The sequence below is a fragment of the Theropithecus gelada genome, chromosome 9 (assembly GCF_003255815.1).
Source record: "Theropithecus gelada isolate Dixy chromosome 9, Tgel_1.0, whole genome shotgun sequence".
NCBI lineage: Eukaryota > Metazoa > Chordata > Mammalia > Primates > Cercopithecidae > Theropithecus > Theropithecus gelada.
This window is the reverse complement of record NC_037677.1, coordinates 92,276,902-92,303,935: the sequence shown is the minus strand read 5'-3', so window position 1 is coordinate 92,303,935 and position 27,034 is coordinate 92,276,902. Positions and strand designations below refer to the sequence as shown.

At 41.9% G+C, this 27,034-nt stretch overlaps 1 protein-coding gene across 5 annotated transcripts in view; it reads right to left on the bottom strand.

Moving 5' to 3' along the window:
- Positions 1–7,575: 7,575 nt before the first annotated feature.
- Positions 7,576–27,034, bottom strand: part of ENTPD1 (ectonucleoside triphosphate diphosphohydrolase 1) — a 114,356-nt gene continuing 94,897 nt past the window's right edge. For all 5 annotated transcript variants that reach the window (XM_025396601.1, XM_025396600.1, XM_025396603.1 and 2 more), the window contains 4 exons: positions 25,554–25,814; positions 14,923–15,036; positions 10,623–10,760; positions 7,576–9,317 (listed from right to left, as the gene is read on the bottom strand). In XM_025396601.1, the coding sequence (XP_025252386.1) occupies positions 9,111–9,317; positions 10,623–10,760; positions 14,923–15,036; positions 25,554–25,814 (720 nt within the window). In that variant the 3' untranslated portion in view covers positions 7,576–9,110. The remainder of the gene's footprint in view (positions 9,318–10,622; positions 10,761–14,922; positions 15,037–25,553; positions 25,815–27,034) is intronic.

Genomic DNA, 27,034 nt, shown 5'->3' with positions numbered 1-27,034 from the left:
AACCCATTTTTTTAAAGGAGAAGTTCAAGCTGGCTGCAGAAATTTGCATAAGTAGCAAGGAACCTAATGTTAATCCCCAAGGCCATGGGGAAAATGTCTCCAGATCATGTCAGAGACCTTCACGGCAGCCCCTCCCATCACAGGCCCAGAGGCCCAGGAGGAAAAAGTGGTTTTGTGGGCAGGGCCCAGGGTCTCAGTGCTGTGTGCAGCCTAGGGACTTGGTGCCCTGTGTCCCAGCTAGCTGCTCCAGCCATGACTGAAAGGCACCAACATAGAGCTTGGGCTGTGGCTTCAGAGAGTAGAGGCCCCAAGCCTTGGCAGCTTCCATGTGGTGTTGAGCCTGCAGATGCACAGATGTCAAGAATTGAGATTTGGGAACCTCTGCCTAGATTTCAGAAGATATATGGAGATGCCTGGATGCCCAGGCAAAAGTTTGCTGCAGGGGCAGAGCCCTCATGGAGAACCTCTCCTAGGGTGATGTGGAAGGGAAATGTGGGACAGAGCCCCCACACAGAGTTCCTACTGGGGCACTGCTTAGTGGAGCTGTGAGGAGAGGGCCACAGTCCCAGAATGGTAGACCCCAGAATGGTAGGTCCACCATCGACTTGCATCTTGTGCCTGGAAAAGCCACAGACACTCAACATCAGCCTGAGAAAGCAGCCAGGAGGGAGGCTGGACCCTGCAAAGCCACAGGGGCAGAGCTGCCCAAGACCGTGGGAACCTACCTCTTGCATCAGTGTGACCTGAATGTGAGACATGGAGTCAAAGGAGGTCATTTTGGAGCTTTAAAATTTGACTGCCCCACTGGATTTCAGACTTGTGTGGACCCTGTAACCCCTTTGTTTTGGCCAATTTCTCTCATTTGGAACAGCTGTATTTACCCAATACCTGTATCCCCCATTGTATCTAGGAGGTAACTAGCTTGCTTTTACAGGCTTATAAGTGAAAGAGACTTGCCTTTTCTCAGATGAGACTTTGGACTGTGGACTTTTGGGTTAATGCTGAAATGAGTTAAGACATTGGAGAACTGTTGGGAAGGCATGATTGGTTTTGAAATGTGAGGATATGAGATTTGGAGGAGCCTGGGGCAGAATGATATGGTTTGGCTGTGTCCCCACTCAAATCTCAACTTGAATTGTATCTCCCAGAATTCCCACATGTTGTGAGAGGGACCCATGGGGAGGTAATTGAATCATGGAGGCCGGTCTTTTCTGTGCTATTCTTGTGGTAATGAGTAAGTCCCACAAGATCTGATGTGTTTATCAAGAGTTTGTGCTTTTGCTTCTTCCTCATTTGTCTCTTGATGCCACCATGTAAGAAGTACCTTTTGCCTCCTGCCTGATTTTGAGGCGTCCCCAGCCATGTGGAACTGTAAGTCCAATTAAACCCTTTTTGTTCCCAGTTTCAGATATATCTTTATCAGCAGCATGAAAACGAACTAATACTATCGTAGTTTTTAAAAACCATCTAAATTGAACTCTTGAACATGATTAGCTGTTTCATCCCTAGTAGACTGACAGGAGAAGGAAACATCCACAGACAGGAATAATAAGAAACCAGCTAAACTTTTAAACCATTTTTAAAGGATGCATGTGAGCTGGCATAACCTACCTACTCTTTCCTATGGGCCTCTACTGAGAGCATGGAGGTAATACACCTAATACACTGAAGGCCAGGGCAAGAGAGCTGGAAGAAATCCCTCTTAAGCACTCCAGGCCTTCACTGAGTGCGAGGTGCTGGTCCCCCAAATGCAGAGGGCAAGGCAGAGAGGGATCTCCTGGGGCACAGAAAACTGACAAAAGAAACACTTGGATTGTTGTATAAGAGGAGTGAGCTTTGTAAATGCCACTTTAGCTGGCCCGCTATGGAACAGACTGCCTATGAATGACAGTCAGGTAGTCAGGTAGTAGATGAACACTGATCTGAGAGCCTGTAAAAGAAACTCTTTGGAATGATAATGTCATCTAGACCTTTGATACTCAAAGTGTGGTTCCTGGACAGATGCATTGGCTTTACCTGACAACTTGTTGGAAATGTAGAACCTCAGGCCTCACCCCAGACCTATTGAATTATTTATATTAATTAAAATTAAATAATTTTTATCTCAACAAAATCCCTGGGTAATTTGTATGTACATTAAATTTTGAGACACGTGATCTTTTAAGGTTCATTCTAATCCTTAAAATTCTGTTTTAATAATGTGTACAATAAAGTGCTGCATGGCAAACTACACAGAAACTAAAGGCATGTTCCAAAAAGAAAAAGTTCGATGTGGGTAGAGGAATATAAGCTTCATCAGGGAACCAGGAGTTGGGCTGGTTCTTAAAACCTGGAGGAAGAAGATGATTACATTAAGAGATAAATAGAATGAAGCAGAACTAGTGGCATGGACCAGCTCGCCAGCAACAGAAGCGTTTGTAGTCGGCTTGGCAGTGGACAGGGAGGTTGGCTAGAACTATTACCTTGGGTCCTACTAAAATATCCCTGAATCCAACTTTTCAGAAAGAAATAGGTAACATATTTTGCACCAAGAAGCTTCACCCGAACACTGAACAGAATGGTCTCAGTGCACTAATGGAGGCTCAGGTAAAGGGTTGTGGTAGCACAAGGAAGAGACATTCTGACTTGGAGACTTGGAGAAGGCTTCACAAATGAAGGGGCACTTGAACTGAGCTTTGAAGGTGCAAGAGTATTTCAGGTTGAGAAGACAACCTGAATGGTGTTGGGTGAACAGTCATTCTACCTGGCTGTAGTGTAGTGTAGTGTAGTGTTCTGTAGTGTACTGTAGTGTAGTGTAGTGTAGGAAACATCAGAGGAGTGGAGTGGGATGTGAGCCTGGAGAGAGCTGACAGCCATGGATCACTGAAAGCCTTGAATGTCTGCTGGGGAGGTTGACTTTATTTTTTAGGCATTGGAAAGCCACCAGTGGTTTTAGTTAAGGAGCAATGAAATTAAGCCTGTGCTTTGCAAAGATTAATCTAGCAGCAACAGATTGGAAGCAACACCACCATTCCTGGTATCAGTCCAGATGAAATATATTACAGATCTTTACTGGAGCGATAACAGTAATATTAGAAGGAGAAATAAAAAAGAAAAATATTGCACAGGAAGAATGGGGAGGTCCCAGTGATGAAGCTGATCTTGGTTAGTTGAGGCAGGGGTGGCATTAATCATGTAAAACACAGGAGGAGGAGCTGGGTTAGGAGTAATGGTAGAGTTCAGTTTAGGTAATTGCAAATACACACTATTTCCTGACTAGCTCCCAAGACTTTTTCTTCCTTCTTTTCTTAGAACTTTATTAGAAGAGGTGATGTTATTTCTTAGATGAGGATATCTTACTTACCATTGACTAATACATGTTCTCTGATGAACTTTGCTATTCAACATACATGCAAAGGGGTTATAAAAACAAAAAGTCAACTCTAGTGCTGATGAGGGTGATCATCATCACTGATCATGGTGTCAGTTGATTATAGTGTCAATTTATAACTTAATTTATCTAAAATACAGCAATGCAAAAGATATAGCAATCTTCACTTCAAATGAAGAGTCCTGAATGCCACTTTTCTAAAGAGAAGGCTCATGGAGGCACCTCTCTCCTCACTATTGAAAAATCCATTATATCTGTGATAAAACTGATTGTATTAGATTTGTATGCAGATAAAAGTAGGGTAATTAGCTATACATTGTCCTAAACATATAAAATAAGAAAAATAAATAGATGTGTGGTTTCCTAGGAAATCTACCAGTTTACAATGCGAGGCTAATGTAGGAGCTGCCAGAGCATCCTGATTAAGGCTATGGAAAGAAGTTGCAGACTGATGACGTCTTAGAAGTAACGATATTTTTTAAAGATAGTATTTCTTTGCTGAGATAAGCAGATTATATTTTACAGTAAACACATTTTATATTTCAGTTAATGAGGCACTGTATATTAAATAATTGCGTTTAATGCTTCACTTTTTTCCTGTGTTAAAATTAATCACTCATGGCCTTGGCCATATGACTTTGCCATTCCTCCCATTGTTTTTCTAACTTGTTTATATTTTATTGAACTTGGTCATATGACTTACAATAGACTGCGATGGAAGTGACAGGAGACCCCATCCTGACCAAGGCCTTAAGAGGCATCCTAGTTTCCTCTCACTTTCACGAGCCTCTGTGGGGTTCATTATGAGAACATATCCCTAGAAACCACTAGACAAGGAGAACAAGAGGTATATGAATAGCTCGGATCCACCCTTACCACCTGAAGTAGAGCCGCCCAGCTGGCTTGCAGACTCACAAACATGAAAATCAATGTTTATTGCAGCAATTAATGAAACTTTGAGCTGTTATAAAAAGAACCTAATACAAATGGAAAGAAACATGGTTAGTAAGCAAAGCTAGTTATGAGCAACTGTCATGTTCTAACAGGACAGCAACTACTGGAAGTTTTATCAGAGAGGGGCCAGACCAGTTTGGGTGAAACTCAGTTCATCTTTTAAACTGACAATAAATGGGAATATGTTTTCATAGTAATTTTATCATTATGTGGCAAACTTTGTTCTGTGAGCTATTAAAATATTCATCTTGGCCGGGTGCAGTGGCTTACACCTGTAATCTCAACACTTTGGGAGGCCAAGGCAGGAGGATTGCTTGAGGCCAGGAGTTTGAGACCAGCCTGGACAACATAGGGAAACCCTGTCTCTACAGAAAAAAAAAATAGGTAGGCATGGTGGTGCACACCTGTAGTCCTAGCTGCTTAGGAGGCTGAGGCAGGAGAATCGCTTGAGCCTGTGAGGTCGAGGCTGCAGTGATCATGCCACTGCATCCCACCCTGGGCAACAGAGCAAGACTAGCTCCAAAAGAAAAATCATCTTTATTTTAATATTCAAATTTACATTTTGAGTATGGAACATAAGCATCAAGAATTCTCTTTAAATCTAGATGAAACTTTCCCAAGGTCTCTCGTCATGCATCCTGGACTGAATAACAGGCATCCCTGCCTTCACATCTTCATGGGAAGGCAACAAAACCTGAAGAATACAACCTAGGATCTCAAAAGCCTTTTTAGGAATAACGTCATGTATAATAAACAAGAGCAAAAATGTTACAGCATCTATAGCTCTCTAAAACTACCTCCCAAGGGAAGGACGATGAGGGTTTAGTTCCTGTGTCTTTTAAACTTTAACTTTACGTGTATTTTTTTGGACATGTGCTGTCCAATATGGTAGCTACAAGCAATATGTGAGCTGAGCACTTGAAATACGGCTAGTCCTAATTAAGATGTGCTGTAAATGTAATATACACAATATATTTTGAAAACAGTATGAGAAAAATATTAACAATTTTTATATTGATTCCTTGATAGTATTTTGGATTTAGTTGCTTTCTTAAACTCTCCTGTGTTACCCAGTTTGAGTGTACCATCTGTCTCTTGCAGGGACCTTGACTGATACAACATTAAAATGCAGTGTACTTTTAAAAACTTTTATTTATATATTTCTTATTAAGAATTGGATGAATCGAAACTTTTATGTTTTCTTTCTCTTTCTGTTACACAGAAAGCCTGATTAAGTAGCCTTATTCTTTTGTCTACAGAAGTAACCACTTCCGGCCGGGCACGGTGGCTCACTCCTGTAATCCCAGCACTTTGGGAGCCCAAGGTGGGTGGATCACCTGAGATTGGGAGTTTGAGACCAGCCTGGCCAACATGGTGAAACCCCGTCTCTACTAAAAATACAAAAATTAGCCGGGCATGGTGGTGGGCACCTGCAATCCCAGCTTCTTGGGAGGCTGAGGCAGGAGAATCGCTTGAACCCAGGAGGCAGAGGTTGCAGTGAGCCGAGATAGCGCCACTGCACTCCAGCCTGGGCAACGGAGTGAGACTGTCTCAAAAAAAAAAAAAAAAGTAACGACTTCTGATCTCTTTTCTCCCCTATAGGTTCATACAAAAAAAACCTCCTGGCCAGGCGTGGTGGCTCACGCCTGTAATCCCAGCACTTTAGGAGGCCGAGGCGGGCAGATCATGAGGTCAGGAGATCAAGACCATCCTGGCTAACATAGTGAAACCCCGTCTCTACTAAAAATACAAAAAAAAAAAAATTAGCCGGACATGGTGGTGGGCGCCTGTAGTCCCAGCTACTGAGGAAGCTGAGGCAGAATGGTATGAACCCAGGAGGCGGAGCTTGCAGTGAGCCGAGATTGTGCCACTGCACTCCAGCCTGGGTGACAGAGTGAGACTCTGTCTCAAAAAAATAAATTAATTAATTAAAAAACTCCTGCCTTATAAAGGAAACTTTAAAAGGTTCCTCATAAAGGAACAGGATTAACAGAACCAAGTTTTGAGTCCTGGGTGAAAATCCAGGGGAGAATGGTAATCAGTTATAACCAATGGCCAATCCAATATTAAAATTAGTTAGCAGTGACCCATCTTATTTCATCTACCCCACCCAAAGTGGCCCAAAGCAGATTGCTGGATCTGCCTCTAAATCAACCTTTCCTCCAAAAGAATTGGGGTTAGGTTGTATCTGCTGATTGTCTCCATAATTTGAGATTTTAACAAGTGGAGTTTGGCTCCCAAATACCTTAAAGGGTTTGTGTGTGTGTGTGTGTGGTGTTTTTTTGTTTTGTTTTGTTTTTTTTTTTTTTTTGCGTCTCTGGGGAGCAGGAGATTGGACCTAGGCAACAAAACAGGAATGGAAAAACAAAAGATTTGTGTTCTCTGAAGGAGACTTGTGAAGTCTAATTCCAACTTGCTGAGGGAAAGTGTTTAGAAAAGAAAAAGCAATAGGCTTCAACCAGATGACATGAGTTGCAGTATCTGCTCTGCCATGTAGTCGTTTGTGTGACCCTCATTTGTAAAATGGAAATACTATTTACACCCTTCTGGGTTGTTGTGAAGGTTGGAATAGATTGTGTGCATGACAGTGCTTTGTATATGCAGACAGAAGGAAAAAGGGAGCTGCTATTGGCTTAACTTATTTGACCTTTATTTTCATCATCGTCAGCCACTATTTGATGTCAATCTACTGTGCAGTGAGCAAACATTAAAATTAGGAAGCCGGGGGTATGGGAACCACTGATTAGCATCATATGCCACACGTGCTTCCATCCAAAGCACATGAGCAGAATGATATTAAATCACAAGCCTATCAGAAACAGACCAGCTTTCTGCCTCCCTTTCTATGAATACCATGTCCCATGAACCCTGTATTCATGTGGAGTTTTAAGTGTATGCTTGGAAGTTATGAGGAGACAGCCTGGTATGTTTGGGAAAGAAAATAATGGTTAGGTGCATGGCAGGTTTGGCTCTGCCATTTGGGCAAATGACTTAACCTCTCTGAACCTCAGTTTCTGTTTCTGTGAAGTGGGAATGGTAACACCTACCTTCTTTGGATTGTTGTGAGGATTAAATGAGAAGATGAATGTAATGCCCTTGAGCACACAGCATGGTACACCACAAATGCTCAACCAACAGCAGCAATGACAGTATAGGCAACTACCACTAGAAAGAATTTGAACATGTCCCAATTCGAATTTTGATTCCTAATCAAGATTTAGTGAATTTAACGTAAGTAGCAGAAAAGAAGATTAAGAGTTCCTTTCCACAGCTTTATTAAGTTTTTATATTCAGCTGGCTGTTGTCAAAAGTGACTTGATCATTCAAGAGATATAGGGACATTTGGCTTCTGGTTTGTGTGAGAGCTTTTCTTTCCCCATGAGCTCAACAGTCAGTCCCCAGATCTAGAGATGGAAAGCTTGGAACAAGGTCAGAATGAAACATCACCAGTCAATCCTGCTCAACAGGTAACTCTTGCAACAATCCTTAAGGAAAGGGGTACAGGGTCTCTTCATGTTTCTATGGTAAAGTCCATAGCTGCTGCTTCATGGAATAAGCAAACAAAGCCCATGTTTTGTGACAGGGGTGGCAACACTTCCAGACTTGGTTCCTGCACATTCTGATGTGTAAATTCCATGATAGGGCAAAAGCATGCCACTCCACACTAATGCTGCCCTCTCACTAAATTAAACCTCGGAAAAATAAGATGTGGCTTGGCTTTAAAACTCAGCGAACTATCTTTATGGTACAGTTGGTTTCCACAGCTGTAAACAGAAAGATCTATGGTTTCTGCCTACCCAGGATAGTCTTGTCTCTAGACAATTTCTTGTTGATGCAAATGTTCTGGAACTAAATAGTGGTGATGGTGGCACAACACTGTGAATGTACTAAATGTCACTGATTTGTATGTATTTAGTATGAATTAAATGTTAAAATGGTGAATTGTATTTATGTATATTTTATCATAATAAAAATATGCGTTGGAAGATGCATTTTTTGTGACCCTGAGTTGTAACTGTATTTTTCTTTGTGATATGTGTATACCACCTACCACACAGTAAGCCCTGATGTTTGAATGCATATATGTACATCCACTTTTCGCAAGTCTCTGGTCTGAGTGTTCCACTCTGTAGCATTTGGGTATCACCTAGGAATGTGATTTATTGACATCCCTGCTTTGGGTGGGATTGAGAACTGTATTTACTGCATGAGCACATATATTTCTTAAAAAACTCTTTGGCTTTAGCACATATTTGCCCACTGTAAAAATTCTCCTACCCACAGGGCAGGCTGGGAGTGGAATGTGTGTCTGCCTTCTTCAAAGGCATTGTATGGCTTTCTCAATGGATGGCAAACAGGAAAGAGAAAGGGGTTCTTAAAGAGTACAACTGAACCAGTTCCTGAGATTCTTCTTTCAGCCAGCTCAGCCTCCCATCACAGGACTCAGGACTCTCAGTTCTTCTAGACAAAGTCAATATTGTTCTTTTATAAAGCAAAGATTATGAAAGGTGTCAGGTCTTTAAAACCTACACAAGCACAAAGTACAAAGGAGAAAGGGGTAGCTGGGAAAAACTCATGAAAGAGACAGTGTCTGCCGGAAGTCCTTGAGGCAGAGGATGTTGAATACCTCCAAAAGAAAGGCTTCAGTAAAAGCCAAGGAAGCTTCACACTGGTCAAGACTGGCCCTGGCAAACAGGGAAGGAGGGCCTTGAACACTGCGATGGAGGAAAATGCTCCCTGGACAATTTTTTTCCTCACTCCAGCCAGCATATTTCAGCTGCTCTTGCTATACCGTATCTTTCCAGAAATACGAAGGCTTGTGAAAGATGAGCAAGCCTATGATGGCCACTATGACAAGGACCAGGGAGAACAGAACCATGAGGAAGACATAGGTGGAATGGGAGAGAGGTGTGGACAATGGTTGCTCAGCTGGGATCATGTTGGTCAGGTTCAGCATGTAGCCCAAAGTCCAGCCGGCGTCGCTGCCCTGGATCTGCAAATAGTGGGGAAAGTCTGTTGTTTGTGGTTGGAGGCGTTAGAGGAGTTATCACCTAGGGCTTAGAATTATTGGATCATGCATTGGAAGAATTCAAACAATATAAATCACTGGCTGGCTCATTCCTGTAATCCCAGCACTTTGGGAGGCCAAGGAGAGAGGATCACTTGAGGCCATGAGTTTGAGACTAGCCTAGGGAACATAGTGAGACCCTGTCTCTCCAGAAAATGAAATTAGCCGGGTACGGTGGAACACGTCTGTAGTCTCAGCTATTTGGGAGCCTGGGTGGGGAGGATCACTTAATCCCAGGAGTTTGAGGCTTTAGTGAGCTCTGATCATACCACTTCATTCCAGCCTGGGTGACAGGGTGAGACCATGTCTCTTTAAAAAAATGTATATACACACATGCATCATGACTACCTCATGTGTCAGTCCTAAATTTGACATAGGTATAATCTTTCAAACAAAATAAACTGCTGGAATTAAAGGAAGTCTGGAATATTATAACAAGGAAAAGATTTAAGTTTGAATTAGCAAGATCAGCACTGACAAGAGTGTAAGGACACTGTTATCCTCAGGCCTCCTACAGCCCTCTGTCTCAATGCTTTGTTTTGCTTGAAATCACCATATTTAATACAGGGGGTAAAATGTTTTCCCCACTAGTGAGCATGGGCTTAAAAAGGTAGAGACACACTGCTCTGGGTATTTTTGGTCAAGCATGAGTCGCTCAGCTGAGTTCTCTATTCCTGGATACCTGCAGGTGGCGCTATGGTAAAGCACAGCATTGAAGTTGCTTCTTCCGGACTCATGCTAAGCCTGGCTTCTAAACAATGGTCTCATCATTCACAGCCACTCAGTCCCCTTCTTCACACTGAGCTTTCAGATTGGTCAACCTTGAAGTAATAACCAACAAGGATGATGAAACCATGATCATACTTTCCCAGCTTATGGAAGGGGCCTTTCAGAGGGCTGCTGAAGTCAGCACACAGTCATTGTAGCTGCTGAAATGCTGTTACTTTAATATATCTCATTTTGTGTTTTGTTTTGTAAGGAATTAGTCACTGTTATGTGGGAAGGTGCAACTGAAAATGCAAGTAGCTGTCCTTAGAGAGGTTGCCCACAGCGGGCCAACAGACCCAGGAGGGCTTGACACAGAATGCCAGGGTTCAAAGCAGAATGGTAGAACAGAACATCAGGCCAAAGCTACACCAGGCTGACTTCCCCCTCTTTCAAGCCCCAAACTGCTTCAGTCACTACCACCGAACCCCAACCTCCCCCCAGCCCAACAGGCCCCCAAATTACCTTGCCAATGAAATGGATGTGCTCCCAGGAATCAGCTGTGAAATGATAGCCTTGCAGAAGTAAGGAGAGAATGTAGGTACCAGAAAAGCAGTATTCACTCAGGTACTTCTCCTTTACTCCAGCGTAAGATGTTTTTATCTAGAAGTGAAGTGAAGGAGAAATCATACTCGTACAATAGGCATCTCTCTGTGGCCCTCTTTTTCTCTAGTAGACCTGATGAAGAGAGGGGAACGCCCCAGCTCCGGTGCACCTGAAGGTTGGCCTCTTCCAGAGGGCTTTGGGGGTGGTGCTGCACTCCATCAGTGCGAGCAGGGTTTTATAGTTTAGGATCTCTTAAGGAAGCTTTTCCTGCACAGGTTTCTGTGAGATAATAATAGGTTCTCCAGGAAAAAAGTAGTTCCTGTGGTCTAGTAGGTTCTGAAACACTAAATTTCAGCACTTCTGTTCATCCCCTAAACTTTGTTTAATCTGAGTTTTCTGTATGCTGTTGACCAGAGCCTTTGGCCCAGAGCCTCTGTGAGCATCTTAATAGTGTCATTAAAAGCCCTACCACTCACTTTAGTCCCTGGACTGGCAGCATCAGCATCACTTGGGAGCTGGTTAGTCCTCACCCTAGAACTACCAATTCAGAATCTGCATTCCAAAATGATTCCCAGATGATTCATGTGCAAAGTAAAGTTTGAGAAACACAGCTCTGGAACACAGTTTAGGCAGCATTTTGCTGAGGACTGCTAGCACTGCCAACATCTCACCTTCTGTCTTAATGTCTTTTTTTGCATCTGAGTCATGCAAAGTGGTTGTTTCCTTGAGTCCTTCCTATGTTTACTCATCCTATTCCCTACTAAAAATATTAAGAGCTGCTTGCCATCCCTTGCCCTTACCTAGCCTAGCTGTTGTGAATATACACCCAGATGCCCACAGCCTCCTCTGCAATTCTCCTGCCCTCAATTTGAGGACAACAGGCCAGGACCTCTCTAGTTCAGCCTGGACTTCTGTCTGATGCTCCATCCCTCAGCCCTTCAGATAGGCATTGCCTCCTGGACACCTTTGGCAGAGAGAGAACATTTGTTATGCATGCATCATGTACCATCTGGACCTATGCCAGATGTTTTATATGTAGTATCTCCTGGATGCCTAAACCACACCCCTATTTTCCCAGATTTCTCTCCCTTTCGTGAGTCATCCCATCTGCAAATCCTAACTCCTGCCTGGGGTCTGTTTCTCACTTGGTTCCTGCCTGTCCCCAGTTTCTGAAAGGATAAGTCCATAACTAGACTGCCTTGTCTTGCTCTGATGAAATCCTCAGAATGACCCAGCTTGGAGCTTGTCTTTTCAGCACAGTTCTGGAAATTACCCTTTGATTGATTCCTCTTCATGTGACATCCTCTTGAGACCTTGGTGTGGACATCAGTTGACATTGCCTGTCCAGGTCCCTACCCCTTCCTTTCAGTCACTGCATTCTGCTTTCCCTTTGTGAAAAGACCTCCTCCCCTATCGAAGTAGTCTTGGGCCTGTCAATTGAAGGATACCTATGGGATACAAAATCCCAAGAATCTTCTTAGGTCCAACTTGAAAGTGCTGAGCCCCTGTAGGTCCTTAAAGGCTGGCCTATACCTTGTGTGGGGTGGGGCGGGGCAGGGGGCGGCTGGGAGATGCCATTTTGGCCTAATTTCCCTGAATTCTTTAACACTTCTATTCCCCTCCTCCTTCTGGAAAGCTGTACATTGGCTATGCAGTCTGGCCTCCTGAAGGTTATGACAGTAGCCAAAAATATAGAAGCCAAAAAGGCATCCACCTTCTTCATCAATCCAGAATTGATCATGCTCATGCCTGTAGGTGGATTCATTACTCTGTGCTCTCCAAATTGGGAGAGGAAGTCTACTTTCCTCTCTCCTTTCTCTCCCACCTTCCCCTCTCTCTTCTCTCCTTTCTATTCCCAGGGCAGTGGAACATGACGAGGTTCTCTTCCCTTCATGGATATCCTCTTTCCGGCCTCCACATAAAGGGGCATTGACGGATCTTCAAGAATGGGATGCCTTTCCCTAGAAAGGCTGAATATTCACAAGGCTGAATGTGAGGATCCAGAGTACACTGAGATATAACTGGTCATCAGTACACATAGAATCTGATCACGTTGCTCACTTGGACTGACCAGATCTTGGATGCCCAGATTTTCAGAGTAGAAAAGTGGCTGCGTTCCGGCTGCTGAAAGATTCTACTCGCCCTCTAATGAAGCTGCCAGAAGACAACCATGGAGTCTCCCTTCCACTCACTCGCCCAGTCTTTCCACTTCAGAGACCCAATGACTTCAGGCACCTGAAGTGTCAGCAAGTATGGTTTGCATTTTATTTTCCTTGCCAAAGCAGGGAAAGGCAGCATGATAGATATGCATAAAGCACAGAAAGCAAATGTCCACCACTGTCAACACACAGTACATGCTTAAACATTGCTATTATCTCTCTACCAAAGGTGTTTAGAAGGAACATTCCCAAACACAAGCCATGCTGGAGTAGCAGTCCTTCCCCATGATGAAGTTAGGAGGGAAAGCGTCACCTCCTAACAATGTACTTGACAAAACTATGTTTTCTATCTGGGTGAATGATGCAGCTTGGGAAAGTGAACCCTGGGTCATAACATCCACCTCAATGCTATAGGCTCTGGGTGAGGACAGGGGTCTAACTCTGCAACCCCTTCCCCAAATGCTTCAGGAATTCTCCCAAATGCGGGCCCTTCTTAGCTTCCTTGCAGGGCCTCTGAACAATTCCCCACGACTTACCTGAGCAGACCTACAGGTCTAGATATAAGCATTCCCAGTCTAACATAATCTTATGAAGTAAAAAATGAGATGTGGATAAGAGAGGAAACCTGACAAAACTTTTTTTTTTTTTTTGAGATGGAGTCTCGCTCTGTCGCCCAGGCTCGAGTGCAGTGGCGCAATCTCGGCTCACTGCAAGCTCTGCCTCCCGGGTTCACACCATTCTCCTGCCTCAGCCTCCTGAGTAGCTGGGACTACAGGCACCCCCCACCATGCCCAGCTAATTTTTTTGTATTTTTAGTAGACACGGGGTTTCACCGTGTTAGCCAGGATGAGAACTTTTAATCTAAACCAGAAGTAATTTTTTTTCAAAGAGCAGCCTAAATCTGCTTCCTCAGCAGCCATATGTAGGCCTGGTCTCAAATTGCCTCCACTCCAACATGCTTATCTTCCTCCACAGATTACCACCAGATGCAAAAAACCACCGCTAACCTTTTTGTAAAGTGCTGAGACATTTGAGCAACTCTTGATGAAGGCCCTGACCACATTTCTTTCATGTTCTAGACAAAATACCTGGAGAGAATGGCAAGCTTCCCAGCTCTTGCTCAGCCTCTCTTCCCACTTGTCAGTGCAGACAAGGATAAGCATCTATTTTTAGTTGATAGCATTTCTTAAGAATGAAAACACCATTCACTTTTGCAACTGTCAACTTAAAAAGAGCTGCTGTTCTGAGCTATGTCTTTTATAATCAGAGTGGATTCCATACCTCTCATCCCTTGATTTTCATCTTGTGGCACTGGATGTTGAATGGCTCAGTGCCTCTGGTAAGAAAAAAATTGTGCTTCAAGTTTATGAATAAGTAGGAGATATCTTGGACCTGGGAAATGGAGAGGATTTTACCACAATCGTGTATGTGGCAGACTCTGCAAATTGCCTGCTTTCTTGCTAACAGAACTCTGATTTGGGGATTGGTGGAGGGGAGTGGGCCACAATGTGCCCAGCTCAAGGAAGTGGCTCATGATAGGTCTAAGCTTAAGCTGGTCACAAAATTCTGCACCTGGTTTTCCCAGTCAATCCTGGCCATTGAGATATAAGGGGAAGACTGCTGAGTCTGGGATAGCTTTTGCTTTCCCGTAAAAATGAACAGATGTATCTGGTTCTACCCCTTTTCTGAACTTTCTGAACAAGGCTGTGATGCCTGAAGCCACAGCCACCATCTTGTGTCCATGAAGAAATAGGCACAACAGCAGAGCTGAAGAAGCAATGGCTGAGACAGAGCAGAGCTGCTGACCCCATGCCAACAGCTGCCTACTGCCAGACTTTGTATTAGGTGAGAAAAAAAATAAGATCTTATTTAAGCCACTGAATGTCAAGTTAACAAGGAATGCCAATACATTCATTCCTGAGTCCACCACCTGGTCTTCTCTAACACATTTGCTGGATCTTGGTCAAACCAGCAGGAGTTTCAGAGTAGACTCACACCCTCTGCATCAGCGAGGGCACAGGGCACTCATGCTGTTAGAGTTGCTGTGCCTAGTCACTTACCTCCTCCCAAGGCTGAGAGCAGAACTTTTTCATCATCTCAGTCACCTTTTCCTGAGAGACTTTCTCTGATGTCAAGTTTAAAAAATTCATCACAAAGTAAAAAGCTGAAAATGCCTACAAGAGAAAATTGCAGTTTTAGGCTGTGTTCCACACAGAGGGATGCCAACTTGCTCTCCTAAAGGCCGCATCCCTTGTGCAGGTGCCTGGAAAGCTCTGCTGAGTAAATTAACACACAAAGTGATACTGCAGGCTCAAGAGCTGTTTCCTTCCTGGAAGAGGAGCCCCTTTGCTGCTGACACACATTTCTAAGCCACCTGGCAGTTACTTTTCTCCATAATTGTAATAGGAGAGTCAGGGAGAAAGAAAAATGGGGAAAGAGAATAAGAAAAGAGAGAGGAGTTGCAAAAATCCCGTTTAAAAATACTGTGTACTACATATGGATGTTTAATATATATATATAAAACTAGAAAATTCTATACAACACTATTGAGTTATCTCTGAGTAGCAAAATTGGTTTTTTCCCCTTGTGCTTATGTTTTGCCTATTTTCTATAATGAATATGTACTACTTTCCTTTAAAAATCCATCTTTATTCAACAAATATTCATTACAGGTCTACTATGGGCTAGGTACTATTTTAGACACAACTGAATTTTTTAAAAATCATCATCATCAAACATGAGAACTATAAAAAAGTTAAAAGTTAAAATCAGTAAAACAAAAAAAAATTCTATTAAAATGACCTCTAAATTCTACTACTTAGTGACAACTGCTATTAAATATAGTATATAGGCTTCTAGCATTTTTCTCATTCTATGATACATATGTAACTTTTATTATACTTCATACCACCCTATAACTGCCTTTTTTACTCTTTTAATAGAGCATGAATTTAAAGGGGAGAAAATGATTGAGCAGAGCTTGCTGGATGAGGCAATTCAAACCCCAACTCTAGTGCTTTTCTTCTTTCCTACCCAAAAGGGTGCCGGTTTTTAGGGGAAATCATGTTGGATATTAAAGGAGCACATCATTTGTTCATTCAGCAAACACACTGAGCTCTGTTTACTAGGCACTGTGCTGAGTCATAGTTTACTGGGATTATTTGAGGGGAGCATAGAGTTTTCTCTGTGGCAAACACGGTTAGATTGGGGATTATAATTTGCCTTCTGTAAAATTACTTAACTAGAAGTGAATGTAGAAAGAAAATGTGATTCCCAAAGTGGAATTCGCATAGGCAAAGAAACAGAGTTTTGGTAGGCAAAGAAACAGGAGATAGCAGAGATCCCACTGGGGGCTCACTGTGAGGAAAAATATCCTCCACCAGCAAAGAAATTTCCTGCTGCAAACAGGCCATATGCCTCAGTTCCAGCTGAAATAAGTTGCATTTTTCAATATTCTTAGACATATATATCTAATAAAATAAGTGTGAGCATATTAGTCCTTTTTAATACATTTTTTTTTTTTTGGCTTTTTTTCTTCCACTTTCAGTCCCAACAGGAGTTCATACTAACAACTTAATATGAAACCTTCCATTTTTCCCATGCTCCTATAATCATATACAAACACATACATATAAAGGGTTTGTTTTAGAAATGAAATTTTAAACAGATTCTTCATCTTGCTTTTCTTAACAATCCTTTATAGAAATCCTTCCAAGTCAGCTGGGGCCACTTTAATGGCCACGTAAGAGTCTATGGTGTAGATGTATCTTAATTCATTCAGTAACTCCCTACTGGTAATTCTCCTGATTACCAGCAATTTCTCCTATGAGCAATGGTATAAATACCTCTCTATACATTTAGCCTCTGAACTGGTATGCTCATTCCTCTAGGAAGTCGAGCTCCCCAGAAACTGGAGAGCCTCCATATGCCCTGAACTCAGGAATTCCAGCACTTTAATTATCATTGTATGCCAGGTACAGAAAAAGATCTTGGTATGGTCCTATTTCAGCTCTCTTAACCCAAGCCACTATCATCTCGTGTGGACACTGCAATGGCCTCTTAATTAGTCTCCATGTTAGCTTTCTGGTTCTAGTCCAACCCATCCTGCAAACAGCAGTCACAGGAATCTTTTAAAAACAAATCTGATCATGTCACTCCCCTGCTTAAAACCTTTGGTGGCTCCTAATTATACTTAGAAAAAACTCAAATCCTACAAGGTCTCTGAAAACCAGGCATATTCTGGCCCTGCCCCCATGCCCACCGTACCCAGCCAGCCTGGCTTTCAATCCCTGCCAAGCCTTTCCTCCCCTAAAGCCTGTACACTTGCTATTCCCTCTGCTGGAATTCCATGGACTTCCACATCCCCTCCTCAGAGGGGTTTCTAGGACCCTCTGTTATGTCCTTTCACAGGACTGTCTCTTTCTTCCCAGCAGTTCCTTTTGATTTGCAGCAGTCTGATTTTGATCAGCAGCAGTCTGATTTGCCTTTGCTTGTGTTTCTGGTCTCATGTCTGCCTGTCTTTGAGAATGCCAGCTCTGTGATGGCAGGCACGGAATCTCCCTCGTTCTTGGTTGAATCTGCCCCCACTAACATGGCACTTGGCATATGTGAGTGCTCTATAAATAAGCGGCAGAAAACTGCTCTCTCTCTAATTCCTAAGGCACAACAATCTCTGTTAACTGACAGACTGTGTATGTTTGGATTTGCATAGCTAATACCTGGAAAAGTTCTTCCTGTTTACTACAACTATTTCTCATTTTTCCTCTAGTGAACTGATGGTGGAGCGAGAGGGAGAGGAGACCTTTTAGTTTTTACTTTAATCTTTTTGTACAGTTTGATTTTTTTTATAATGAGCATGTAATAGAGCAATAATAAATATTTCCTTAAATTGTTACATTTCAAAAGACTTTCTGAAATCAGTCCTAGAGCTTATTCTATTAGCAAAAGTCTCAATCAGTTAAGCATCTAGAAATTCTCTTGCTTTTGCTAAGTGGTGACATTTGCTTTATAAAATAAGTACAAATTATAAAAAACAGATGAACAAACAAAAAATTTCTATGAGGTAGATTTAGCAACATATTGAGCCTTCAGTAGGATACACAGTGATCAAGTCAGCAGGGCCTCCTGGTCCATGCCACCTCCAACTCCCCAAGGCACTACATGCCATAGGCTCTTGAAAAATTTCCCATGACCTTCAGAAGCCTCCCTCTGGCATCTCAGAATCTTGCTCTTATTTATTTCTCAACATTTGAGGTTTCCCTATTCATTTATTTATTTTCATTTATTTTCCTTCAAAATAGAAATATCTTTAAAATGCTGGCTTATTCAAAAGAAACACGTTTATTATATAGAATTTAAATACAAGTTATAAATGGAAGTCTCAGCTGGGTGCGGTGGCTCACGCCTGTAATCCCAGCACTTTGGGAGGCCAAGATGGGCGGATCATGAGGTCAGGAGATCAAGACCATCCTGGTTAACACGGTGAAACCCTGTCTCTACTAAAAATACAAAAAAATTAGCCGGGCGTGGTGGTGGGCGCCTGTAGTCCCAGATACTTGGGAGGCTGAAGAGGAGAATGATGTGAACCCAGGAGGTGGAGCTTGCAGTGAGCCGAGATCACGCCTCTGCACTCCAGCCTGGGTGACACAGTGAGACTCTGTCTCAAACAAAAAAAAGAAAAAAGGAAGTCTGTCCTTAATCTAACCATCCTCTAGAGATGTACACTTTTTAACGATTTACTGTTTAATATCTACAGCAAATTGATATGTAATATAAAATAGTGAATATATATTTATATAATTATATATGTGTATATGTACATATATAACCTAAATATGATGATACTAGACATAATTTTTTATAATACCACTTTGTTTTACTTAATACATCATGTTTCCTTGCTGCAAATGCCATGATTTCATTTCTTTTTATGGCTGAGTAGTATTCCTTAGTGTGTGTGTATATATATGTGTATATATATGTATACATATGTGTGTGTGTGTATGTATATATACACCACATTTTCTTTGTCCACTCATTGATTGATGGGCATTTGGACTGGTTCCATATTTTTGCAATTGCAAGTCGTGTTGCTGTGAACATGTGTGTGCAAGTGTCTTTTTCATACAATGACTTCTTTTCCTCTGGGTAGATATCCAGTAGTGGGATTGCTGGATCAAATGGTAGTTCTACTTTTGGTTTCCTAAGGAGCCTCTATACTGTTTTCCATAGTGGTTGTACTGGTTTACATTCCCACCAGCAGTGTAAAAGTGTTCCCTTTACACCACATCCATGGCAACATCTATTATTTTTTAATTTTTAAATTATGGCCATTCTTGCAGCAGAGTAAGGTAGTGTCTCACTGTGATTTTAATTTGCATTTCCCTGATAATTAGTGAGATTGAGCATTTTTTCATGTTTGTTGGCCATTTGTATATCTTCTTTTAAGAATGGTCTAGATCATCAGAGTGAACAGGCAACCTACAGAATGGGAGAAAATTTTGCAAGCTATCCATCTGACAAAGGTCTAATATCCAAAATCTATAAGGAACTTAAACAAATTTACAAGAAAAAGAAAAACAACCCCATCAAAAGGTGGGCAAAGGATATGAACAGACATTTCTCAAAAGAAAACATTTATGCAGCTAACAAACATATGAAAAAAAGCTCATCATCACTGGTCATTAGAGAAATGCAAATGAAAACCACAATGAGATACCATCTCCCACCAGTTAGAATGGTGATTATTAAAAAGTCAGGAAACAGATGCCGACGAGGCTGTGGAGAAATAGGAAGGCTTTTACACTGTTGGTGGGAGTGTAAACTAGTTCAACCATTGTGGAAGACAATGTGGCGATTTCTCAAGGATTTAGAACCAGAAATACCATTTGACCCAGCAATCCTGTTACTGGGTATACATCCAAAGGATTATAAATCATTCTACTATGAAGACATATGCATAAGTATGTTATTGCAGCACTATTTACAATAGCAAAGACTTAGAACCAATCCAAATGCCCATCAATGATAGACTGGATAAAGAAAATGTGGCACATATACATCATGAAATACTATGCAGCCATAAAAAAAGAATGAGTTCATGTCCTTTGCAGGGACATGGATGAAGCTGGAAGCCATCATTCTCAGCAAACTAACACAGAACAGAAAACCAAATACTGCGTGTTCTCACTCATAAGTAGGAGTTGAACAATGAGAACACATGGACACAAGGAGGGGAACATCACACACTGGGGCCTGTCAGGGGGTTAGGGGCTAGGGGAAGGAGAGCATTAGAACAAATTCCTAACGCATGTGGAGTGTAAAACCTAGATGACGGGTTGATGGGTGCAGCAAACCACCATGACACATGTATACCTATGTAAAAAACCTGCATGTTCTGCATATGTACCCCAGAACTTAAAATAAAAAGTAAAAATTAAAAAAAGAACAGTTTAGAATGCTTCCATTTTTAATCCCGAGAATTATACTGAGGAACAAAAACTATCTTCTTTTAATACCCCAGGAAGATACATTGCTCAAAATCAGATGGTTCAAGGTCACGTCACCAAGTTCCTGTAACCAAGGTAGATGACTTTTTTTAAAAGTCTTTAGGAATCATCCTGATCCTGTTTTTAGGGTAAGGTTTTAGGGATTCAATCCCATAGGTGTTCTTTTGCCAGAATGGACCCAAAGCCAACTCTTGAGGGAAATACTGACTCAGCTCTAGGAATTCCCGAGTTTGCCTTTAGATGTCAATGAGATGCTGCACCACTGAAGTCAAAATCTGTGGTGAGCTCCTTAATGTCCATACTAGAAGTCACCCTTACTTGATAATCCTTACTTGATTGGTATCTATAACCCAGGGGTACGTATTAGGTTCGTGCAAAAGGAATCATGGTTTTTGCATTGTTGGAATTTGCCCTTTGATGCTGGAGTACATTCTTAAATAAATGTGGTTATGTTATACATCATTTTAATGGGCATCTCTTTCTTTATGCCTTTTTGCTAATGAGTTACTATTTCCTTTCATTTTATGTTTATTTTAGATTATGGAAATAATGTTAGGCAAAAAGCAAATCTGAGCGATTTTCTTCTTCGAGTTCAAAATGAGTTGTAAAGTAGCAGAGACAACTCACAACATCAACAATGCATTTGGCCCAGGAACTGCTAACAAATGTACAGTGCAGTGGTGGTTCAAGAAGTTTTGCAAAGAAGACAAGAGCCTTGAAGATGAGGCGCATAGAGGTCGGCCATCGGAAGTTGACAATGACCAACTGGGAGCAATCATCGAAGCTGATCCTCTTACAACTACATGAGAAGTTTCTGAAGAACTCAACATTGACCATTCTACAGTTGTTCGGCATTTGAAGCAAATTGGAAAGGTGAAAAAGCTTGATGAATGGGTGCCTCATGAGCTGACCAAAATTTTTTTAAAATCGTCGTTTTGAAGTGTCATCTCTTATTCTGCACAACAACAAACCATTTCCCAATCAGATTGTGACATACAATGAAAAGTGTATTTTATACGACAACTGGTGACAACCAGCTCAGTGGTTGGACCAAGAAGATGCTCCAAAGTACATCCCAAAGCCAAACTTGTACCAAAAAAAGGGTCATGGTCACTGTTTGGTGGTCTGTTGCTGGTGTGATCCACTATAGCTTTCTGAATCCCGGCAAAACCATTACATCTGAGAAGTATGCTCAGCAAATCAATGACATGCAACGAAAACTGCAACACACCTGCAGCCAGCAGCGGTCAACAGAAAGAGCGCAATTCTTCTCCACGACAATGCCCTACCACACGTCGCACAACCAATGCCTCAAAAGTTGAACAGATTGAGCTATGAAGTTTTGCCTCATCTGCCACATTCACCTGATCGCTGTCTAACCGACTACCACTTCTTCAAGCATCTCGACAACTTTTTGCAAGGAAAACACTTCCGCAACCAGCAGGATGTGCAGAAAATGCTTTCCAAGAGTTCATCAAATACTGAAGCACAGATTTTTATGCTACAGGAATAAATAAACTTATTTCTCGTTGGCAAAAATGTGTTGATTGTAATGGTTCCCATTACGATTAATAAAGATGTGTTTCAGCCTAGTTATAATGATTTAAAATTCACAGTCTGAAACCACAATTACTTTTGCACCAACATAAATATAAATATACACACACATTTATGTATGCATATGTAAACAAATATGTTTTTAATGTTCTTTAATTCCAGTTTCCTACTGAACTTGTTTATTCTCTTTCTTATTTATATAAACAGCACAATGTGGTCTTTAAACGTAATTTCTAAATTACCTCATAAGTAATTCCCTACAGGCGTTCCCTCTTTCTTGTTAGTGTTTCTAATTTGTCCACAACATTGGATTCTGTTTAGCAACCAAGGCTACAGGGTAGCCAGACTGACTAAAGCATTGAGAATTTTTAATACTATATTTACCGACTAAGACTCAGATCATCAGTGCTGAATGCAACTGTGGCAAAAATTCTCTCCCCAACAAATTCTCTGTGGCTTGAGAACACCCGGGCTAACTAGTTCTGGAAATAATGGGAATGAAACTGGATATCTGTGTTGCACATAGTTACTCTTCAAGAGGCAGGACTCAATAATAAGAATTCCCTGCAGGAAGGACAGCATAGAATGAAGACTGCTAGGATAAAGACCTAACCTTTTTAAGGGTGGTGCTGGACTATGCCAGCTTTTTGCTATTTAAAGTGGTGTGCTGGAGCTGACTCTTTCTCATGCACCCACAAGAGCTGATTCTTAAAATTTCCAGATTTTTGTGAGCCAGTTGATACGTTGATAGCTTGAAATAGGCTGTGGTAGAACTGCTTACACCATGGAAACTGGTAAGTGCTACAAATCAGCTCCCCATTCCCCGAGAGTTGGTTGTTAGACATTTCCCAGACCATCACTGCTTGTCTGGCTCACAACTGTCAACGAGGTAGATATTTCTAACCCCATTTTACAGATGAGGAAACAGACAAAAAGACTTTAAGTTTTAGGGATATATTACAGAGGGTATAAAACAAAACAAAACAAAAAACACCAAAAATCTGAAGCAGAAGGAAACTGCCAATGCAGAAATAGGGACAGGACAGTCCTGACCCTGAGGGCTGTAGCCAGAGGAGAAAGATCCTACATAGAGGTAGGCAATGAGATAGTCTCAGGAACTGCCAAACTGAGGTTCAGAAGGCTGGAGAACAATCTCAATGAGGAACTAAGGGATCAAACAGAAAAGCCTCCAGGGGGAGTTCAAGACTCCTCCACCCTTTTCCAGCCCCTACCTCTCCCTGCTTTGGTTGGATGAATCACATTCAAAGGCAAGAAATTCCAGTCCCCTGAGGAGGAAAAGTTTGCTCAAGCTTGAAGGCAGGAATTGGGCCATGTTTCCCAGGAAGTGAAACTTTCTGAGAAGTTACAAACTCAAGACACAAGGGTATGTTCACTGACTAGATTTACATCCTTGCAGTGACTGGAATGAAAAAGGCCCTTGGCCAAGGTGACACCCTCCTTCCTCTTCAAGGAGTTCAATCTAAGGCAAGGGCCCTGGCCCAAAAACAGTCCTAGGTGAGCAGCCAGTGCCAGCTCAGCCACAGGGCATTCAAGTGAGGTTCAGTTTCTTCTGAATTTGGGTTTGCAGCCAACTAATAACCAAATATTACTCTGCCAGTCATTGTCTTGCCATGTATTTCCCTCAGGAACCTTGAGGGGAGGGGAGGCTGTGGTTTGGACCATGGTTAAGGTAAGCCTGGATCTATGGCATTACCTATTGTTTTCTCAGAGACCAAGAAAATGAAGAACTCATACAGTTCATAAGAAGCCAGAAGCAGAATCAGATCTGATTAGGACAGTGCCTATGTTCTCTTCATAGAGCTTTGTCTTGGGCCAGACCAGGTGACCTTGGGAGAAACTCTCTTGCTGGGGTCCTGGAGGGGAGGAGCTGAACCTCCCTTCTCACATGCTGATCTGTTTTCTTAAAAGGGAGAAAGCATGAAAGCAGGCAAAAGCTTTGTTTCTCTGAATATCTTGAATGAATAAATGAGATAATATACATAGAGTGCTTAGTCAATAATTGGCATTTGACAGATGGTAGCTAATTTTTCAATATGCTACTAAACTATGATTATAATAATGCTTAGCATCTGGGACCAAAATATGAAATTTGAAGACTGAGTCGATTAAGAGGCATCTCTTCTGCCTCTGCTCAAATATTTTATCTTATTCTGGCGTTATTAAGAAAATAAGGAATTTGGAGCTAGGATTCAAATAATCCCCCAACTCTTCAAAACATAATGACAATGATGTTATCTTCAATGTTTCTTTGGGATTTCCTGAGTTTCTACTTCCTAAATGTCTTTATAGAGGAAAACCCTCAGCCGTGTCATCTAACTGCTGCTCCTCCTCCTGACATTTGAGAAGCCACCTATGGCAGACTGTTTAACAGGTGCATACCCCATAGCTAGCCCCCTTCTTCCTCACTTATGAAGTCCTGATTTTACCCAAGTAGAGGAAAGCAATATGCTCAAAAAAGACTCTTCAAGTGATAAACAATAATTAGTCTAAACTAACCATATTGATCCATTTCTCTTTAGCACAGATTGGTTTAGAGTATATATTTCACCAAGTTCTGGCCAGCAGGATCTGAAAAGATGTCAGTCGGCACTTCTGCAAAATGTGTGTGCAAGAGATGTGTGCAAGGCAAACCTTAAACGTCTCTCCTGCTTTTGCTTTGCATGTGAAAGAAAATATGATGCTTGGATGTCTGATTCCAAAATGGTGGCATGGAAGCAAGCTGGCTTCATGCTCCCCAACCACAGAAAACCAGAAACAAATGTACAGCACTGAGATGATCACCAGCAATATCCCAGAAATCAAATATGAAGATGAGACAGTTCCCAGGGCCACAAAGAAGTGAAAAAACTCCAAGCAGATGGGAAGAGAATCAAACTTTCACAGGCATGTCACCTCTCCTCCCATTCTGCCTGGCACCAAGCTTGTGAAAAATTTCCCCCAAACTCACAATTTCTACACTGGAAAAAGTGAGATCAAGGTGGACAATCAGCTTCCCCACCATCCTGGGTTCCCTAGCAGGAAACCTGTCCTTGTCTTAACCCGCAGTAAGCATCGTGACATCCTGAAGAGAGAAACATCCCTGGGAACAGGCGGAGACAAGGGAGAGGCAGATTTAGCATCCCCAGCTCTGGGAACTCTTCTATGTCACTTGGCCAAAGGAGATGGCAAATCAGAGTGGCTGTTCTGTGGCTGTAGGAGGTCTGTCCCACAAGGTCTCCTGGGCACAACCCCCTAGTCAGTTTTCCCACACTGCTGGGGCTAACCTCTTTGGGACCTCCCCCATTCCGGAAAGGCAGTACTCCTATTGTTGACTAGAATGGAGATGAACCTGGGCTTAAGGTGCTGCCTAGAGCCAAAAAGGAAGCAGTGACCTAGTGATATGGTGCTTGGAGCAGTAACATACCTTAATACAAAAAGATCACAAAGATAGTGGAAAAAGCTGATCCCAAGTTCTGACATAGTTGAGCTGAAGAACCAACCCCTAATCATCTACCTCAAGACATTATGTAAGAAAAAAATACATCCTATTATTTAAATCCTTTGTAGGCACATATTCTATAACTTGTAAACAAGACATCCTATACCTCATCATTTCACAAACTTACCCCAAAATCCCCCTGGAGTGGTGGCAAGAAAATCCCATTGAAGGCACACTGGGAGTAAGGGCAGTAACTGGTGTTGAAGAGCTCCAGGACGCTTTGATGGCATTGTTGATAGTTTCCAATACCCTGGATTTCAAACTGCTGGAATGGAAGAGTCATCTCAAATCTCTTGGTGCAGGGGGTCTTGTAAAGGTCACTTACGTTCACTACCTTCTTATATCCGGGATGAAAGCATGGGTCCCTGAGAATTTCGTTACTTGCAACCTGAATGGAAAAATCACTTGAAAGCATCATGTGTGAACGCTTTGGATACAAAAGGCACAGTCTGACTTAATCAATATGTAGGCACTGTACAACATCCCACCACTTGTTATTGGCATCAACATGGCCTGCCCTGCCTTTTTCACCCTTAGGAATAAATGTGAAAAATGGATTTGTGTAACAGGCGCCAGAAGTGGTATCAGATATAAATGTATTTGACTATTCAAAGAATGCTGATATAGTTAAAACTGGGCCCAGAAATGCCATTAGTTTGAAATGTCCCTGAGTACTTAGTCCTAATCATCTAGGTCAGGAGCAGATTCACAAGGAAACTCTCAAGGTTGTCAAAAATTTAGGCCTGGGAGTAGTTCTCCAGGAGTCTACATAATGACAGGGATGTCATTATGGACCAACCCTCCCTCCAAGGAGAGAATCAGAAGCTCCCAGATACTTTTAGATCATTTAAGCCAATAGTATGAAAATTTTTTTAATTAGTTTTTAAAAATTCTTTATTTTTAAAATTCTTTTCTTCAAGCATTCTCCTATCCAAGAAAAAAAAATATATATATATATATATATTTTTTTTTTTTTTTTGAGATGGAGTCTTGCTCTGTCACCCAGGCTGGAGTGCAATGTCACAATCTCAGCTCACTGCAACCTCAGCCTCCCAGGTTCAAGCAATTCTCCTGCCTCAGCCTCCTTAGTAGCTGGGATTACAGGTGTTTGCCACCACACCCAGCTAATTTTTTGTATTTTTAGTAGAGACGGGGTGTTGCCATGTTGGTCAGGCTGGTCTCAAACTCCAGACCTCAAGTGATCCACCTGCCTCGGTCTCCCAAAGTGCTAGGATTACAGGCGTGAGCCACCACGCCTGGCCCAATAAAAATAATTTCTAAAATAATAATAATAATAATTTCTAACCCACAACCTACTAGAGAAGAAAGGAGGCTGCTGTGGATAAGAAGCTTAATGGAGCTTTGAGGCTCAGTGGATGTCTCTCAGCGCCCCCTACTCCCAGGACCATCTTATTGATAGTGGTTTTGAAAACAAGAGAGAATGCTTTGGAGGAGAGCAGAGAACTGGTTATCCTTTCAGTGGAGACAGGGAACAGCTGGATGTGACATCCTGGCTTTGTGTTTACTTGTCAGGGTGTGCCTGGTACTCACATGATGCTGAGTATGTTTAACTTTTGTTTTCTTTTTTTTTTTTTTTTTTTTTTTTTT